Consider the following 20,248-nt stretch of genomic DNA (forward strand, 5'->3'; position numbering starts at 1 on the left):
AGATTTTTTTTAGGATTATACTCACAGATGGAGACCCAGCAAATCTGTCCTCCAATCCTTCATTTCCCTCCTCTTTTTTTTTCTTTTACAAGCCCCTCTCCCCTCCAGTCTGTCGGTTTTCACCCACTAGCTTGTCTTTATGTCAATCTTGCTAAATTCACACATTTTTCCGTGGAAGTCCTCCAGGATCTGGAGCGATATGAATTGTATCAAGAAAAGAATACAAATGGACTGTGACAGCAAAGGCTTATATGCAGCCACAGGCATCAGAATAAATAGTTTTTGGTGCTGCGTATGTCTGGACAGCTTGGCGGCTGGAGTCGCAAAGCAAATCAGGATAAAATCAGCTACAGGCAGAAGACTAAATCCACCAAGCCAGGATGTCTAAAGCCTTTTCAGAAGAATGATGATTTCCATTAGTGACATACCTTTCCTGCTTTTTTTGATGATGCATCTGTGGAGGATATAAACTCAGTTGCTAGTTTATTGGGAACAGCTAGCAAAAACTAATGTGGTCTAACAGAACAGTGCTGCTTTAAATCCTACCATTACATGGGTTAGAATGTTTTTATTGACACTGTTTCAGAGAGGATGTCGTTTGTGGTGAAATGTATTGCCTTTAACAGAGAGATGTTCTGTCAGTGTGTGTGATGGCATGGAAACAGCCTACTGAATTTTCTATTTCTATGTCTCTTGAATTAGAATCATCCTTCATTTTTCAACATAATAAAAGATCATTTTATATATATGTCATGCATATACGTATATAATGATCATGTCATGCATGAAACGCATGCACTCACATATGTATTCTGACCTCATTAAGCACCATCCTATTTATATCAGATAAGCACACACACACACACACACACACACATGCACGCACGCACAGCAAATGTGTCACCCCAAATTCAATTAACCCTCTGCTTCGGGGCAGAGTCATGCATAAATAATATATAGCCAACTATTTTGACATGAATATTTATGCCTCTACTATTTAGCTTCTTGTCGTGAGGCCTTGGGGACCACAGGTCCTCACGTCGCCTCCGCCCTCCCTGCGACAAACCTGTACATGAGGATTACATGGAGGAGCGTTCAAAGAGCTTCATGCATGTCTCATTGCGTGACATTAGCATGTTGAATAATTCACCACGGCATCCTAAGACAAGCGTTGAGTGCCTTGCTACACACACCTTTCAAGGGTGAGCTTGAGCTGAGGCACCGTGACTGGATCTTGTGAGTGTGTGCGAGACAAAGTTGAACAAAAGAGAGGGACGTTTGCTGGCAGGTCCACTTGCCATTAAAAGCCCCTTTATTTAACTTTCAGACAGCTGCGCCACAGCATCTCTGTTATTGGTCCATCTACGGGCCGAGACACTCAAAGTTCCCTGTCCCTGACAGTTCAGGGAAGTGCTGAGTCTGCAATCTGGACCTGAGTGCTGTGTTAATGCACGCTGTCTCTCACGTCTTCCTGCTCCACTCTGGTCTTTTTACTCACTCTGCTCGATACCTTTCCCCCTCTTTCTACCTCCATCCTGTCCCTTGTCCCTTTCATCTCCACCCTCTCTGCATGTGTGTATTATTTATCTGAAAAGTGACAGCGGGGTAGGCATCTCTGTACATTAAATAAGGAGATACGCTGTGCTCCATTATTGATGCCAGATGTGCTGTTTGTTTGGGTCGAGCTTTGATAGAGAGAAAGAGCAGACAATAGAATGAAAGAGGCAGGATTATGAAGCAGGAGGATAGGATTGTGTGTGTGCATATGAATATGCTTCTTTCATTCTTCCCCCTCTCCTCCTGTCTGTGGTGTGGGTGTAAACACTCTTTTCTGTTGTGCAGAGGTGACCTGCATTAGTTCATGACTGTCCCCGCTGCCACTCGAGTGTTCACTTCAGCTGAGTGACCCTCTCTCCTCTCTCTCCATCCATTTCGCTTTGCCCAACACTTTGCCTCTCTGTGTGGCCATGCATGCATCGACACTCTTCAGTGCTAAGTGTAGCGCTGTTGTTCACGTCACACCTCTTTGATGGCAGATGTATGCTACTTTACCGTGCATTTTCCAGCCGATAGAGCGCTCCGACACTCAGCAGAGGATTTCGGTGTTAATATTAACGCAGGCTAGAAGGGTGTGAGTGTGTGAGCATGTAATGTGACTTAACACCAAAGTAAATGCAACAAGCTCGCCGAGTCACTGGGCCCACAGGTAACAGCAAGTTTCAGGAACACGCACACGCACACACATTTTCACAAAAAATTCCCACAGTGCCTGCGAGCGTTCTCGGCAGCGGTCAGGTTGTGTTTTGTCTTTTGTCCACTCATCCACCCATCTCCACCCATTCTTTATATGCTCCAGATGCTCCCACCCACAGACAGTCAGTCAAGGACAAGGCCTACACCAAACCATCATTACAAACAACCACAGCGAGAGAGTGATACGCCAAGACAGAGAGGGAGCAGGAGGAGGAGGGCGGAGGAGTGAGGAAGAAGGGGGATTAACACGATTCCAGAAATAAGCATGCACATGTCAAAGGGAGTTATCAAAAACTCTAGAGCGGTTAAGCTGAATGAAAGTGCAGCTGCAAAAAACAGCACTTAAGCCAGGTTAGATGACAGAGCAACATCTGCACTGCGTCACTGAACAGGCAGCAACAGGCACAGGTGAGGAAGACATTTCACAAAAACTGCTTCTCTTCCTTGATTACAAGACTTCTGCAAAGATAAGACCAGTTAGGTTATCATGTGGGGGCTGGTTCTGTGTAACTACATGTTGAAGGAGCAGTTCGACATTTTGGGAAATGCAGTAGAAAGGCACTAAGAACTAGCTTGCATGACATGTTCATCATGCTGCACTCGGTTGTAAACGCAAAACATAGCAAAACAAGTTAAAACCCACCTTATTTTCACACCTCCACACGCTGGGCCAATCACAGCGTGAAGTGGGTGTGAATATGGGATCGATCAGTTTAAAAAGCAGTTCTGACAGAGTTTGCTGGTGTCTACGGATGAGGTCGATACCACTCTCATGTCTGTTGGTTGTATAGAAAGCCACCGCCAGCTGTCAGCTAGCTTACCTTAGCATAAAAGCTGGAAACTGGGGGAAACAGCAAACCTGGCTGTGCCCAAAAGTAAACACAAAGTAATCTAAACCTAAAACTCACAAATTAACATGCTTCATATTGTTTGTTTAATCCGTGCAAAAAAGAGAAATGGAAAAACGGCCATTTGTGGTTCTATGGTGGGTTACGTGCTGGAGTGTTTCTTGGTCAAACAAATGAGATGCGACATGTTTTAAAGGTGCTGGTCTGCAGGCCATCTGTTTCCTCCTGTTTCCAGCCTTTATGCTAAGATATGAAAACGTCTCCTGGCTTCATATTTAGTGTCCATACAACAGAGTGGTTCCAATCTTCTCACCTAATTCCCTGCAAGAATGTGAAGAAGTGACTTTCCCAAAATGTCAAACAATTCTTTTAACCTGCTCAGGTATTCTACACTTCACTCTCTTATTCTTAGATCAAAGCTTTGCTTTTCAATACAGTTTAGACACATTCTGGGTGTGTATTATGGGCCTAGAAAGGCTCAGATTTGTCATGAAAGAAGCAGTCATGACAGAATTTAATGAGACCCAGTAAACGCTGCTGGCCAACGATCTTGTGGAAAAATACTCCTCAATGGTGCTAGAGCAGAGAAATGTGTCCCTCCCTCTATTTAAATGTTCACCCACCAAAAGAAATCTAGACTTATTTTCATCAACATCTCCACCCTCAACAGCCACTACGGAGGAATGCAAATCTGAGAAGAGATCAGTTTACTATAATCTCATTGTGTCATTTATGAATAGTGAAGCCTTCAACAATCAAACTTTGTTCTCACCCTGCTCAGCCGATGCCAACACGCAAACTGCCAAGTGCAGCTTTAATGTGAAATTCAAAACTGCAAACTACATTCCACTGTGTCACAGCAGTCCATACCACGTGTTCATCTTTCAGTTACATTTTGGCTCTAAATCATTGCCTGTCTGCACAGGCGTATTATCTGTGACTCTATCTGCGGCGACACTGACTGACTCAAAGCAGAGAGGCTTGGCTCGCAGCCGCCTGAAGGCTTCAACCCCTCATATCACAAATGGCAGATACGTGAGTCATTTGAGGAAAAGTGGCCTAATGTCATTACAGAGCTCTCAACAGCCACAGAAAATTATGTTGCTTTTGAAAATGACATGCAAAAACACTGCTAAAAATAACGCCTGGTCACAGTTAAGTGTTGTAGTGTCAATGATGGGGATGCTGTGACCTCCACTTCCCACCAGCATGTGATCTCTCTCTCCCTGCAGCTCGGCGAAAATGCAGGCAGGAGGGACCAGAACAGGAAGCTGTTCAGGGCTGTTGGTGGCATCCGCTCTGCTGCGCTCCCACTGTGACAAGCTTGCCATTTATTTTCTTATCACACTTTCTCTAATTTATCATGTCCTGAAAAGGCGGCTTATGACACCCAGGATGAGGATAGTAATCAGCCTCATTAATACCGTCAAAGCCTGCCAGCAAGTGACGGCAGGAAAGATGGCACAGATGACCTTAAAGTGCGAACGTAAACATGGCTCCAAGTTTATACAGTCTGGTGACTAGATGTACAGATAAGTGTGGCGGTAAAAGTATTTTCTGCTACAGTGTTAAAAGACTCCATCATACATGATAAATGTAATCCCTAAATGGTAAACGGACTGTATTTATATAGTGCTTTTCTAGCCTGACGACCACTCAAAGCACTTTGACAATACAAGCCCGCATCCACCCTTTCACACACATTCATACGATGGCTAGGCCACCTGCTCATTAACAGGCTTTTAACCATTCGCACACACTCACACACCGACGGCACAGAGTCGCAGCAATTTGGGGTTCAGTAGCTTGCCCAAGGATTCTTCGACATGTAGACTGACGAGGCTAGGGATTGAACCAACAACCTTCTGCTCTACCCCCTGAGCCACAGCCGCCCCGTATCCGTGAGTCCTGCATTCATAAGTACATAAGTATTTCTGCAAAATGTACTATCAAAGTAAAAGTACTTGATGCGCAGACAAATGGTGCCTGTGACTGGTACATTATTACATATACATCTATTAGATAGCTAAAATGGCAAATTGGACTTATTGCAGATATATTGTTACCGGTGTATATATCGCCCAGTAACTAACCAAAGAAAATCTAAACTGATTACATTTAGTATCTTGAAAACATTGGGAACCACGGGTTCAGTCTCTAACAATGCACTGCGTTTTAAAACCTTATCATAGGTTTTTCATGTAAAATCTTAATCTGAAAGGTAAGAAAGCTGTCAGATAAATAAAGTGGATAAAAAAAATGCACAACATTCTCCTCTGAAATGTAGTCAAGTACAAGTATATAGTGTTGTAAAAGGGAAATACTTAAGAAAAGTACCTCCAATTTCTACTGAAATATAGCACATTACTTTCCACCACTGCAGATAACACCTGCAAACACCTGGTTTGATTTTTATAGAGAATACATTATTCACATAAATCAGTTTTGTTACTGGTAAACACTTGAGTCTACAATTTGTGCAGCCTGTTGCCCTTTGGTCAAAATCAGATTAGACTGCCTTTTCATTGTATGACATAAGTTTCCCTAATGATACAAGGTTAATTTCTGGATATACACAGCTCAGTGAGCATCACTGCAGCTCCACTCATCCATGACAAAAAGGGCTGGAGGGGCATCAGGTGTGATCCTGCTCAGACTCCTCCTTCAGCGTGGCGTGTTAATCCAATGTGAACACGCAATCCTCGACACAGATCCAACAATTTAGAGGCCGGCCATGCGGCGCCACATCAATACCTCACATCAACAATGCACGTGGGCGAACGCATCAACACTTACACAGGCAGCATGTGAGAGTGACAAATCAAAAGCCCTGTCACTCACACGCTCTGCAGTTTGTCTGCATTCAAAGGGGTGGCAAACTAGCTTTTACACTCCTCACTGCAAGAAATTAAGGCCAAAAAAACAACACTTCTTTATGGTTTGTGCTGTGAAAACAGACAAGAATAGGGGTTGTTAGTGGCGGATACACAGATATACTTCAAAAGCAGCAGACAGACAATAAACAATAGAAAGACAGACAGCAAACATATCACTTAGCCAGTCAGTCCGGACGGACAAGTCATCTACTTCAATCAAAGTCAAGGCAGATGCCAAATCCTCCCTTTGCTACGTAAATGTTTGCACTTATGTGGATTTATACGGACGTCCAAGCTATTGGGTTAATACTGTATTACGAAGAGCTCCATTTCAATTACACAAACAAAGTCAGTAGGCCAGTAACACTGTGCAGCCTCTCTCCCTCTCTGCCATTCTGTCTCATCTTAGTCCAGGCCATCTGTTACAAACACGGCTCAAATAATGTGGCATGACGCTGACATATAAGTTACCTCTGTTACAGGCTATTACTGACACACACCTCGCAGTAAACTAAAGCCAAAGGGAGATGAGCATGAACAGGTGCAGCTCTTTCCAACGTGCAGCCAGATGCTTTGAAAGTAATTGCGTGCTGATGGCTGAAACCCTCTCAAGTGTTGGGGACCGGATGCAGGAGCAGGAGCTATGTATAGGCAGACGCCAAAGCATACACGCACCTATAAGAGTACACGCTCACACATTCGTACAGATGCACACACACACGCGCGCAGACGTAAAAACTTGCACACACACACACACACACACAAACAGAAAGGCAGCTTGAGTCACCAAATTATCGTCAGGTTTCTCAAGTCAGCCCACTCTGATGTGAACACTTCATAGATGGAGTCTCACTTAACTATCAGCCTTTCCAGACACTCTCTCCCTCTCTGTTCCTGAGTCGCTCACTCACTCTGGCACTCTTTAAAGACATCTAATATTTCCATTAATATAGAGAAAAGTGTGGAGTTAAGAGCAGAGCAGTGGAGACACATTAATTGAGGAGACAAGGGGTACTTATAACAGCACAGCAGAGGGGGCAGGGGTCTCTGGCTGTCACATCCGTGAGACCATGAGTGACACAGGGGCCCGGGATGGGGGGGCTCAACAAATACATAGGCAAAGAGAAAAGGGTTATGCAACTTATTATTCATTTGTCTCCTGCCTTATTTCCATATTCTTTTGTTGTGGGAGCACGCACCTGGCACTTCCAACAAAGTCCTATCTGACGTGCACACACACACACATACACACACACACGCTCACAGATGCACTCAGACACAATACAGACCCCGCAAAACTAACCCACACAGGCTGTGTGTGTGAGCAGGGGGAGAAGGTGGTAATTATTCAGGGAGTCCCAAGCTGGAGCTGGAGCCCCAAAAAATTGAGAATGAATGGGACTTCCGCGAGGTGCTGCGGCCTTACGTGCCACAGTTTCACACACTGTCAAAGTGCCCGGCGCTCCCAGAGAGCCACATTCTTAGAGAGCTATAACAGAAGCATACCAAGTGTCCATCCTTCACTTGTGGACTCATTATGAGCATTATGATGGGAGCGCTGTGCAAACTCTCCATCCCGCAATGACCGTAAAACACACACGTGCGATCACAGAGGTAACGTGAATAAAAGCAGGTAAAAGTTTTGTCCTTACCTTCCTCAGCTGAATTAGGCTGGAGAAACACACAGAGAGACAGAAAGACACTCCACATCTCCACTACAGAATGACACTGACAGAGAGAGAGGGAGGGAGAGAGCATGAAAGAGGGAGATAGAGTGAGTGTGTGTGAAGGAGCGAGAGAGGGAGGGAGGGAGAGGTGGGTGAGAGAGGGGGTGGAGTCTGTTTGCTCCCTTTATCTGAGAGAGAGAGAGAGAGAGAGAGAGGGTGGGGGGGTGGATGGATGAATGGATGAGGGAAGGAGAAAAATATTTACAGAGCAGCACATACAATAAGTACACTGCCAACGGAGGAAGTAAACAAAACACTGTTGTCAGAGAGACGGGAGGAAGAGAGAGAGATCAGAAAGAGAGAGAGGAGGAGAGTGGGAGACAGCTTTTTTTATTTGAGAGAAACAAAGACGGAAAGAAAGCATGGGAGAGTCAACAAGAGAGAGTGACAGAAGGAGAAGGAGGTGGAAAAATTAATAAACAAGTTTGCCTGGGCTCTAAAACAACTGTCTAGACATGTCTAACAGCGTCAGTTCCAGCTCTCCTCCAAATCCTCACACACGTTTCATTGCGAGGCCGCCTGGCAGACTGTGTCTCAAACTGTGGCATCCCTCACATGTCTGGACACTGTGCTAACTTGCATTTTTTCAAGCTGTGGCATGTGAGAGAGTCCAACTTCTTTTCCAACCTTTTTTTTTCTTCTTGATCTCTCTCAGTTCTACCTTTTATGGAAAATGAGTATAATTTAGACACATTTTTGGATGCTCTCCATCCTTCATGTGGCTTCGTGCTTCCTCTTCCTAACACCCCTCCCCCCCTCCCACAGACACACTCCTCGCCTCACAGGATTGCTCATCCAGACAGCATCTAGACACGCACTTAAACACACACACACACACATGCAAGCACACGGAGCTTAACGCCCCTCTGGCCCATGCACGCCATCCGCTGGTCAGAGCGCAGCACTGCAGCTTGTTGATGGGCTTTCATGCCCCAGTTCACCGCAATGAGTAAGACTTTAGTCGACTCTTGCAGGGAGATGTTGCCCATTGGCTTGACACAGTTAGCTGGCCCCATTCCCAGCCAGCCGGGGGCCCTTGACCCAAGGCTCTTTGCTCTGAGGGGCTGCGGTACAGGAGGTACAGTGGAGAGGGAAATGGATCACGGCCCTCCACTTATTAACTGGGGAATAAGAACTTTCTGATCCTTTTTCAGTTTTTTCAAAGAGAAATTGTTGTGTGTGCCGCAAGCTTGAATAAACTCTACGTGTTTTGTATGTTTTGTAAAGCTGAAGTTGATGAACCACTTCATCATTTACCAGACAAGTAACTGTTAATCTATTAGTTAAGTAGATTTTCAAGCAAAAATAGCGAAAAAAACCCACTGGTGCCAGCAACTCAAATTTTAATATTTTTTTGCTTTTCTGAGTTCTGTGATAGTAAACTGAATATCTTTTGGCTTTGGTTTAGGACTGCTGGTTGACCCAAACAAATGAAGTTATTAGAGGTCACCATGTGCTCTGTGAACTTCTGTTGGGTATTTCTTTTAAATAGCTCACTAACTGAATCTATGGTCACTGTATACTTCCTGTTTACATCTCCCAAAGAATTATGGGAAAACTTGGAGCTTGGATGATTATCCCCAAAATAGAATAAAAGTTAAGATTGCTAATAGTAGTGATCAAGTCCATTAAATTTTTCATGTTCTATTATCATCTAGCATCAGACAAAATTATCAATAATTTGAGAAAATAAGTAGATTAAGTGATAATCAAAATAATCGTTAGTTACAGGCCTGTTTTTTAGTCTCTTTCCTAAAAAATCCTAACCCTAACCCTAATTCACAAAGGATTTGATTTCCCTTGAATGCAAGGACAAAGAAAACAACAGTAAAGACCTGTAACTTTAAAAGAATGTTTTCTTGAACTACATTTTCAGAAGAAATCCTGTTTGGGGTTAGTATTCTCTTGCATCTCTACATGTGCTCTGGTTTGGCTTTTGAAGCTGTGCGACCCAGGAGGAAATGTGACCTCATAACTCCTCCTCACACACGCACTCTTAAAAATGTCAACACAATCATGAACACACCGTTTTAAATCCCAACCGTTCAGCAGCAGCAGCAGCCACAGTGAAAAACTGAGATCTGGTTTTCAACTCATGGCTTTATTTCAGTATTTCAGAGCGCTGGTTAGTTCTGTGTTGAATGACTGCGCAGCTAACTGAGGTTTTGTCGTCGTGCAGTGATGGAAATGGAGTTGCCACAGTGCAGAAGTGGGTACCAGACAAAATACCACACAAACCTCTCACACTTTCACTTTAGCACAGCCTGCAGTTCCATTAAACATTCATGAAACCTGCTTTGACTCATAGCATTACAGACAGAAAAAAACAGACTGTTTAGGCTCATAATTCAAGTCACACGTTCCCTTAAAAGATGGACAACTTTATTTCCTTTTTAGTTTCACAAAGCAAGTGTCACTCATATTATTACGGCAGAGAACAGAGGACATAATAATAAAAAACAGTAAAGGTCATCTCTTATCTGACTCTCAAGCACGCTCAGCCTTCCTCAGTTCTCTCTGCTATTGAGCAACATAGCGACATTTACCATAGTAACAGTATTTCCATAGTGCAAGACAAATCAGTAGATGTAACGTACAGTAGATGAAACAGGATTATGGGAAACAAGCAACCAAAACCATACACTTACACATATGGTATATTTACATGTAACAGAGAGCCACACACAATACAAGCAGTCATTATGAAGTAGTCCGACGACAAAAGTGCAAATGAAAAACGCTGCTGAGCTCAAACATGGACATGTGCTTCCTTTAAGCATGCGCGCATCCAGAGGAAGAAGCAACTGTCCAAACACTGGCATGACATTTAGAAGCACGCATACTGTGCTGTGGTAGTTGATCATGATATAGTAACTGGAGGTTCTACAATATATACACATGATTTCAGACAATTAGAAACAAATGTAGACGATAAGATATTTTTTGTGCGTTAACCATTGAAATAAATACAGTTTAGTGTTTTAATTCAACATCACCGTTCCACATGGCTAATGTCTTGTTTCTACTGAGAAGCGTGTTGTCATTTCATTATCAGTAGACTTGAGTGTGTCTCGGCACATCCCTCGAACAATGGTTTAACACTGACAAGCACTTTTGATTTGATGTAACACTATTTTAGAGATTGTAAGACATTTTATTTCATGACCCGTGATTCAGAAGTTACTGCTACGTGCGGATGTCAAAAGAGTTTCAAGTACAGTGATGGATGAATGCATTTTTTACGCCGTAACAGTCAGAAGCCGATTTTACGGTATAGCACAAATAGCCACCTGAGTTTTTTGTGTCCAACTGCTGTAATGCAAATTATAAACATCTGTAGTACAACAATTTTTCTGTCACCCTGGTTGTGTAACGATCTCGTAAAACACAAGAGGTTAGGTTGTGTTTTTAAGAGCAGAAAGCCTATAAGGAGACTTCTTTCAGTCTTGGCAGTGCTAAACTACACCTCTATCTCTTACAAACAATATACTTGATGCAGACAGTACTGATTTACACACCTGTCCTTGTTGTCCTTATTTATCAGCATTAACACTGCCGGCTTCAAACAACACACAAACATCCTCGCCTCTCGGGGGACGTTGTGCAACAAGATGAGAAGAAATATTTATTTTCTGCTTTCTTAAATATATTTATTGTAAGTCTGCAGCTTCTTCTCCATGTTTATTCTATCTAGTCAAGGCAACATGGCTCCCTCCCCCTAGCAGCAAGGCACACCAGGCAGGCAGACAGACAGGACTGCAAGTCAGTGGGTTTTTTAATGGGTCAAACTACCAGGCTCCAAAACCGGCTTTTCAGGCTTGACCTCAATACGTAAAACCCCCAAATCCTGCAACCTTTTAACTCTGGGGGTAGCTAAAGATCTGGGACTTAACGCAGAACATATGTTGATCCTCTTATACGGCAAGATGCATGGAGCAGGCACTGGGAATGTCAATAAATATTAAGTACTGGTAATTCACTTAAGTTTGGCCCCATGTTTAAAGTATGATTACATTGAATTCTGTCAATTATTTTAGCATTTGTAACAGCTGAATCTTTTAAAAAAAAAACACTGAGTTTAATTTTTTTTTAAAAAGGCACACTAAAAACACGAAAACCTAAAATCTTATTTCTGCATTAATACACTGAGTTGGCTTTTTCTAAACACACCCCCACTGCTCTGTCACCATTTGTGAGTTATGAAATATAACTCCTTACAATATCTATGTGCTTGGAACCTGTCGTCTGTCTTGCACCCTGTTCCTCCTTCTCTCTAACGATACTCATGGCTTCTCTGGTAGGTTGACCATGGGAACCTTTTCTGTGGGGGACATGGGTGCAGCGTCTTTGCTCTCTGGCAGGCCGACGACTACCGCCTCAGGCGGCGGGGATTGTGAGGATTTCCCTGCACTGGTAGCGAATCCCTGAGCGATGTCATCAAAGGTTCTTCCTTTGGTCTCAGGCACTCGCAGGAACGTGAAGATGAAGAATATGATGAGGAGGATCATGAAGATGATGAAGACATATGGACCACAGAGTTCCTGAGAAGAGAAGAGAAAGATGTTTGTACAGTACAGTAACAAAGTCATGTACATCTGAAGATTTTAGAGATATAATGTGTTCATACCTCCAGTTTAGGGAACCCCAGCCCCACCAGGAAGTTGGCCGTCCAGTTGGAGCAACCAGAGACGGCCATGGCAGCAGGTCGGGGTCCCTGGGAGAAGAGCTCTGCCACGATGAACCAGGGGATGGGACCTGGACCCATCTCAAAACTGGCAACAAAGCCGAACACAGCTACTATGGCCAGGTAGCTTAGAGATTCGTTGGTCTTCTGCTCAGACAGACAAATGAAGAGGATGAGGGGATGTAAAAAGAGAGCAAAAAAGCTCACGGGACAGGAAGAATTGTGCAAACGTCACTCACCACCAACGACAGGGAGATCGTCATAAGCAGGGCACTGATAGCCATTCCAGCCAGTCCAATCAGGTGCAACGTCCTTCGCCCCGCCCGCTCAACCAGGAAGAGCTGGAGTCAAAACAAGAAACAGATTTAATAATAATCCAATAGATATAATCCACCCCTTGTATTGAGACACCACATGTGTAGTCGCACACTTACTGAGACAACAGTAAACACAGTGTTGACAACTCCAGCTCCTATGGTGGCATAGATGGGTTGAGTCACACCAGCTGTGTCAAATATGCCTGTAGAGTAATAAAAGACCTGGAAAGGGAAACAAAGGAAGACTTACTCTTTATTCTAGGGAATAAAATGAATGTAGCCTTCAAAATTACATTTCACTAAACCTACATTGCCTGACTGTTTGGCCACTCGGGGCCCGAGCAACAAGCTTTGAACACAACACTGACTGCTTTCATTTTAAGTCACACCAAAACAGTGAGCTGAAAGACACTAAAGTGCTCCGTCAAATAAAATTTTTGATTAGCGTAGCCTCAACTTTTCGGAATAAATACACCGCTGAAAATGGCACAAGTTGTGTTACGTCTTACTCTTGTAGCTGCTGTGCTGTGATTGATATAAGCCATGAGCGGTAATGTGTCTGTTCAATAGATGTCACAGCCTTTAGCCGTAGGCAGTCACAGCTTAACTGTCAGGTCAGACGCAACAACCGCTAACGTTTTGTCAGCCTGGTTACATGACCTTATTAACAAAATACCTATTACAAACCACTGGGTTTGTCTCTTTCCACTGACAATCAGAGGCTTAAATTATTCCACTCAATCTAACATTGCCTGGAGCCAAGAAGCATCTCTTGTCATGTGCTTGTCATAAACATGTGAATAATTTCAGTGAATGCTCCTTTAAAAATTCATGCCTGAGATGATGGGTTTACACTGCCCTCTCACTTCAGGCTGACAGTTGGTAATTATGTCCTTAACGCTTCATTATAGGATGTGATGTTGACTCACAGCATTGATGCCGGACAGCTGCTGAGAGAGCTGGAGGATGATGGCGATAATGATTGGCTGACGGTAGTTTGGGGAGCGGAAGAGCTCAAGGATGGTCACTTTCTTTTCCATGGCCATCTTCATCCCTTCTTCCTTCATCTCATTCAAATCATCACTCACATCTTCACTGCCACGCAGGCGCACCAGCGCTGCAGAGAGAACAGAGAGGAAGTAGGTACATTATTGATGCAAATATGATGTATGGAAAGGCTGGAAGGGTCTTGGAAAATGTAACATGGTTAAAATTTAATAAATCACAGGGCCGCCTCATCATGCTTCAATCCACAGATCATTAAAAATTCACAGGTAATTCTAGATTCAGTCTCATTAATGCCTAATGTTGCCATCTTGTTAGCGCAAACTCTCAAAACGGACCTGTTCTGGCCTCCTCCTCCTGGTTGAGGACGATGAGCAGGTAGCGGGGGCTTTCGGGGCAGAAGGGCAGCATGATGCTCTGCAGGATGGCGGGCAGGATGGTCAGGCCCAGCAGCACAGGCCACAGAGTGTCTGAGCCGAGCAGAGCCTCCAGGCCGAAGATCTAGAATACACAGATAGCAGGGGATGAAGTGCTTCATTTGCCCCACCAAACATTTTTGACTATATTGGCTTTATCAGAGTAGTTTTAGCTTCTTCTATATGGTCCGTTAATCATGTGACCTTTAAAAAGTGGATATTCAACTCATAAAATTAAATATTCTGTTTGCAAAAAATATCCAAAAAGAAATGACTAACATGACAATATTGTTTTCTATGCTTTACTATATACTATAGCAGAAGACTTGTACAATGTTTTAATTTTGATGGGTGTGAAAAGCTGATATAGTATCTTATGTTATCCTGCAGAAATCCACAGCTTCTGCACAACTGCATGTCAAAACATCAGCGATACAATTGCTAACATAATCACCACATCAAAGATACCTGTGCCACCAGGATGCCGATAACGACACCCAGCTGGTGCAGCGTGCCGAAGGCTCCTCGGACAGCGGTGGGAGAGATCTCGCCGACGTACATGGGTGTCAGACCCGTGCACAGACCGCAGAAGACGCCGATGATCAACCGGCCAACAATGACCATCTCAAAAGACTGACTCAGAGCTGACAGTGCCATCAGACCCCCTCCAAGCAGAGCCAGGACATTAGCTAGCAGCATGGACTTGCGCCTGATGATAAGTGACATGGAAAAAAGGTCATAGTTGGTGAGAGTAAAGAGAAAAACAACAAAATAAGCAACCATAAATCACATGTCTAAATAGTGTGCATAAGGAAAGGAGGGCTGCAACAAATAATTATTGTTATTGTCAATTAATCTGCAGATTATTGTGTCAGTTAACCCCATGTTCCAGACTCCAGGACATCACTTCATATGTCTTGCATTAAACCATTTACAGCACCGCAGCAGTTTACTATTGATGTTCTCACCTGCCAAATTTGTTGACCAAGGCTCCAACAGAGAAAGACCCTATCATGCCTCCCACACTGAAGATAGCCACAGAAACACTCCACACCATGGTGTTGGTTCCCGGGCTGAAAGGCTCGCCATACCGCGCCATAGACACATTCTGGAAAAACCTACGCAGTTTCTGTGAAATCACAGAAATAGATGGCAGGATTAGAAGTGGCTCCTTTGAAGAAAATTATGTTTTATGTGATTTATAGATGCATTTTTGCAGGTTTTTGACACATCCACATGGGGGCAATGTAGCTTTTAGCATCGCTTTCTTGCAATGCTCTCAAATGAGACCAGACACACTAAAAACATCATGTCTGGCGCCATAACTCTAATCTACTTGAAAAACGGTAGATACAGCACAACTGCATAAAAGCATTACATTTATTCAGAAAATGGCACTGAAACAGTCTCATTAAAATATTAATATCAGAAAATAAGAAGATGTGCATTGGATCTATTGTTAATCCGGGAATAATGCCCACTCCTATAATTGTGCCTTCTGTCATTAAAAACACTAAACATCCATTACAAGAATTCATCCAGCTGTGTGACTAACCTGTTGCAAACACACACACACACACACACACACACATGCACACACACACACACACCTGCTCTGGTGCATTGATGACCCCGGTGTTGTAGCCAAACTGTAGCGAGCCGATGACTGCTGTTGAAACACAGTAGAGAAGGTAAAACGTCACCTTCTTCTTCGGCTGTCGAGAAAGAAAAAGACGGAGAGAAATGACAGATTAAAACAATGAGCAGATGGAGTTTATGTACAATCATCCCCTCAGTTTTGCGTGGCCTGTTCCTGGCTCCACAAAGCTCTTGTTGTTCATAGTGACACTGGTAACTACACACAATGAGCCTTTCTACATCTGCCCTCCCTCCTTGTTTTCAGCTTTCTGCATTAGCAACTCGCAGTGCGACTGTGAAAGCTAGGTGTTAAAACATCGAACAGGCTGCATGATTTGCAGCTCTGAGGTATTTCTCAGCTAAGTAGCTAAAGACACCCTGAGAGAATAAGACTGAATCCCACTGAGAATGTTTTTCCCTGCAAGGTTCAGAATTAAAGTGGGTTTAGCTCATAATAATAAGCTAATACACCTGACATTAATCCCTTACATGGCAGAACTCCCTGCTGGGGAGTGAAATTTGCAATATGTAAAAGTATCCAGCCAAGCAGAACTAAACAGAGTAAGTGGTTTAAATGAAGTGTACTGTGTGGCAGCGTCTAGTGGAAATCCCCAATCAAGGTTTCACTTTGATTAAACAGCTAATGACTGCATTTCTTTTACATTTTCTGTAATGCATCAACCGTCCAAGAACTTTTGCAAAGCCTGTTGCTTGCAACCAGAGGCTACCGGTCAAGGGCTGATGTCCAAATAGACTTATTAAAATCCATTTCATCCTGTTTAATCCGTCTGTTTTCAAAATCACCCAGCTTTATCGCCACTTACTCGACTACGCAACATCAGTGAAACGTTCATGATGCTAATTAATACGTTGTTTTGCACAATTTGTAATCACACAGGAGGCAAAAACAAACACTTCCGGAGACAAACGTACAAAGACAGGCACAACGAGCTTTGTTTCACCGTACATGATATCACTATCTGCACAGATAAAAACAACACATTCCTCAAACGTCATGATACGGCGTGTCCGTTGGGAACGACCTGCCTCATTATGAACAGCATTTTGACAGCAGAGGGCATTTCAAAGAGTCTCCTGAAAGAAACTGTATGTTCATTCATCGGATCAGCCACCTCCTTTTCTGGTTTACTGCAATTCAACAGAGAACTTAAGGTTCCTTAGCTCCTACTGTTCTAGGTACAGAACATTTGTGGCTGCGCCTATCAGCTGCTCATTATGCTACCATACACCACTACATGGATCTGAATGAAACAACACACAGGAAGTGATGAATTTCTTGCAGCAACGATAACAGAATATTTTGCCACACTGAGATAGAGGCAATCAGTTGTAACTACGCCACAGTGTGTTTCTCAGGGGAACATCATGACCTCGTCTCACAATGAGGACTAAAACAAGTGGAACGCTCTGGTGTTACAGTCATGTGAACTGTATGTGACAGACGGACACAGCGGCACAGGAAATGCTGCATACATGATAAAAGTGAGAGTGAAGGGGAAACACACTTATAGAGCAAAAGCATGCAAATGATAAAGGGCCATAAAAGCAATGAAAATATAGGAAGTGATCTAAATTAAAAACATGTGAGGTCGGTCTGGGCTGCACCTTAACTGGACTAGAGCAGATTAGAGGAAAAACATGCACGTGGGCATGCAGTTGTGTGTTTGTACAGACTGTGTGTGTGTGTGTACATGTGAAACGCACGACTGTATCTGCAGCATTAGGCTGGTGTTGAGTAATATCTAGACAAGATGATTGCGTTCAGGCACCACCCTCTTGCTGCAACAGCGTCAATGAACAGGGAGTGGCCGATGGAGTAAGGAGCATTATGTGGTCGCGCAGGTGTGTGTTCATTCTAGTGCACGTGTGTGTGCTTTATGTGTGTTATGACAGTAGGTTACTTATCATTCTATGATATGCCAGACTTCGTAGTAGAATACATGCACTGGTTCAAATTTGTGTTTGCAATTGAATATACTGAATGATATTCTGTTTAAACAAGTAATAATTAATACATGCCCACGGGTAACTGATTACTTGGCTTTTACGGTGTGGACATTTGAACAAGCACAAATCCATGACAATTCGGAAAATCTGTCTGGTCATGAAGATCATGTGGTATGTCCGAAAGCTCCAGAGTTTTCCAAGGTCAAGAATGAACTTTAAAGCTCAGTTTCTACTCTCTCATTGTGGTCATTTCCTGTACTTATGTCTGCTTCACTGGTCCTCTAATATCAAAGAATTACATTAAAAAAATAACACTGACACGTCCCTTCTCTTCAATGCTCAACCCCCACAGTCACGTCATCTTTGTCTCTCTCTGTTTCCCACCCATTTCACAAAATCTTTCCTTTCTCCCTTCATGTTTTTTTACTTTATTGCACCGACCCTTCCTTTTGAACTCCTTGTCATAAACTTGACTACTGCAGCAAGCCATTTACAGCGCAGCACCTTTTAAAAGGAAAAATATTTGACTTAAGAAAGACAAATGTGTTTAAGCTAATTGAAGGAGCGCACAGTTATATTCATTGCAGCTTTGTGGCTGGTTACATCAACACAGATTATGTGCGTATCTGAAGAAACAGGCCTGAAAATGAAGGAACTGCATGCAATACGTTTCAAAAGACAAGCCACAGGGAAGGTTTGCGAAAGCACACGCTAGCAGGCAAATTTTCAGTCCGTTTAGATGTTTTAGAAGATCAAAATTTACTTAATTAATAATACTAACTCTAGAATATGTTTTCACGAGAAGCATGGCCTTTTCCTCTGTTCTGTTTTTGTCCTTCTGCTCATTTCTATGTGTCCTGCCGCCATTCACTCAGCCCACCCCTCTGTGCAGCATACAAATAAAAGCAAGAAACTAAAACATACTCAAGTTCAAACTTGCCACCCACCAGCCCTGTTTCCCACTCTTCCTCTCTTAGTCATGCCCTGAAATACTCATCACCAGTTCCTGCTCTTGCCAGAAAGGAAAAATACAGAATTGCCATCTTGTGACTCGTAAATACCGCACACTTATTCATTAGGAGGTGTTGCCTCAAAACCGGCTCAGAGTGAAATAAAACAATGGCGAAAGCCAGGCTGACACTCTTCCTCAGGAACCACGGGGATATGTAACAGTAGAATTTACATGTAGTGAAATGTGGAGAAACTGTACTGTAGTGTCATGTCTGCGGGGTTTACAGGTAGAAATGAGTTTCAAGTATGGAAATAGCAAACCCTGCAGCAACAGGAGAAACAGTCATCATATTTACCTTTTCGTCCTCTATCCGCTCCATCTTTTCGGCTCAGTAGAAGATATGAAGAAGAAAACTGCGGGGACTCTCTGAGTGAAGCTTCTTACGCTCCGCTGTCTCTTATTCCTTATGAACACACACCTTCTGTGCAAATAGTCAACAAGAGAACCTGACAAACACAAGAGCAAAGTGACAACCGTTCAGCAAATATTCATCACATTGTTTCCAGGATGAACGTGTGAAGAATCTGATCATCTTGTGGGTTATGAGAAAAACAATGAATACACAATACAGTGTAATGCCTCTATCCTACGGCTGACACCAGCAGAAACTCTTAGCACAGACCTGAGTGTGGAGCCCTCTGCGCCTGCTGAAGCACTTGTCTGCACTCAGTGTGGATTCAACAGGAGTCAGTGCCCAAAGTGACAGCAAACCCCTCCCTCTGCTTCCGTGTTCACCCTCCTCCTCTGCGCTCTCTAATTATGAGGTGAAAAGAGAAAAAGTGATGTAACTCCCTCTTTTCACATTAAATTACTGTCGCTCAGCTTATTTTCATCAATACACTGACTGAAACACAGTCTCAGTGAGCTGCAGCCACATTATTGCGATGTGATGCTGTGCAGAAAAAGTGAAGTTTTTACTAAAAAACGCTCTCTTGCGCGCGCTTGTGTCAGTCTAATAAATTGATTCAGACAACACAGACGTGAAACCTAAAATTAACACATGAGCAACAGTTTCTTGGCAGACACTTTTGGCATAAATTAAGCAACAGTATGAGTAAAAAATGCATGTTTGTTTACCGTTATGTGGGATTTGTGCCAACCTTTGTGTATCCGGTGAACCGATCTCGTCCAGACCTGTTTGCAGTGACAAATGATCAGTCTTCCCTCCCATCTGTGTGTTTTTATAGAAACTGTTACACGCTCACCAGCACGTTTTAGTGTTTCCACATCCCCCTCTTTTCTCTTACTCATACTTACTTGGTAACAGGACTCGCCATCCCGTTGAATCACTGCGGGCTCCCCCGTCCCGGGTCGTAATGGCAGGGGTAGCGGCGCAGACGCATTTCCGCTCAGCTGCAGAAGGGGGACGTGCTCGGGCGAGCGTGCGGAGCAGCGATGGAGAACAAACGGCGCCGGTGAAAGGAGGCTCTGTGCTGCTGCTGGCCCGTCGGCTGCCCACCGGGGGCGCGACAACAAAAGGCAATGTGCACGGAGTTCAGATACA

The 20,248-nt window shown here is 43.5% G+C and overlaps 2 protein-coding genes across 2 annotated transcripts in view; both read right to left on the bottom strand.

The window, feature by feature from the left end:
- The window catches only part of ephb6 (eph receptor B6), a 36,254-nt gene extending 28,519 nt beyond the window's left edge, over positions 1-7,735 (bottom strand). The window contains exon 1 of the mRNA XM_041941899.1: positions 7,630-7,735. Coding sequence (XP_041797833.1) covers positions 7,630-7,735 — 106 coding nt within the window. The remainder of the gene's footprint in view (positions 1-7,629) is intronic.
- A 2,097-nt stretch (positions 7,736-9,832) lies between these two features.
- On the bottom strand, positions 9,833-19,878 carry slc2a3b (solute carrier family 2 member 3b). Its single transcript, XM_041941985.1, has 12 exons — positions 19,822-19,878; positions 19,367-19,497; positions 19,040-19,190; positions 15,737-15,841; positions 15,095-15,255; positions 14,595-14,835; positions 14,049-14,211; positions 13,635-13,822; positions 12,823-12,927; positions 12,628-12,729; positions 12,332-12,535; positions 9,833-12,245 (listed from the first exon to the last, which is right to left on the bottom strand). The coding sequence occupies exons 3-12, from the start codon at positions 19,061-19,063 to the stop codon at positions 11,988-11,990; spliced, it is 1,551 nt and encodes a 516-aa protein (XP_041797919.1). The 5' UTR covers positions 19,064-19,190; positions 19,367-19,497; positions 19,822-19,878; the 3' UTR covers positions 9,833-11,987.
- Positions 19,879-20,248: the final 370 nt, after the last annotated feature.

This window comes from Chelmon rostratus, chromosome 8 (genome assembly GCF_017976325.1).
Source record: "Chelmon rostratus isolate fCheRos1 chromosome 8, fCheRos1.pri, whole genome shotgun sequence".
NCBI classification, from domain to species: Eukaryota; Metazoa; Chordata; class Actinopteri; order Chaetodontiformes; family Chaetodontidae; genus Chelmon; species Chelmon rostratus.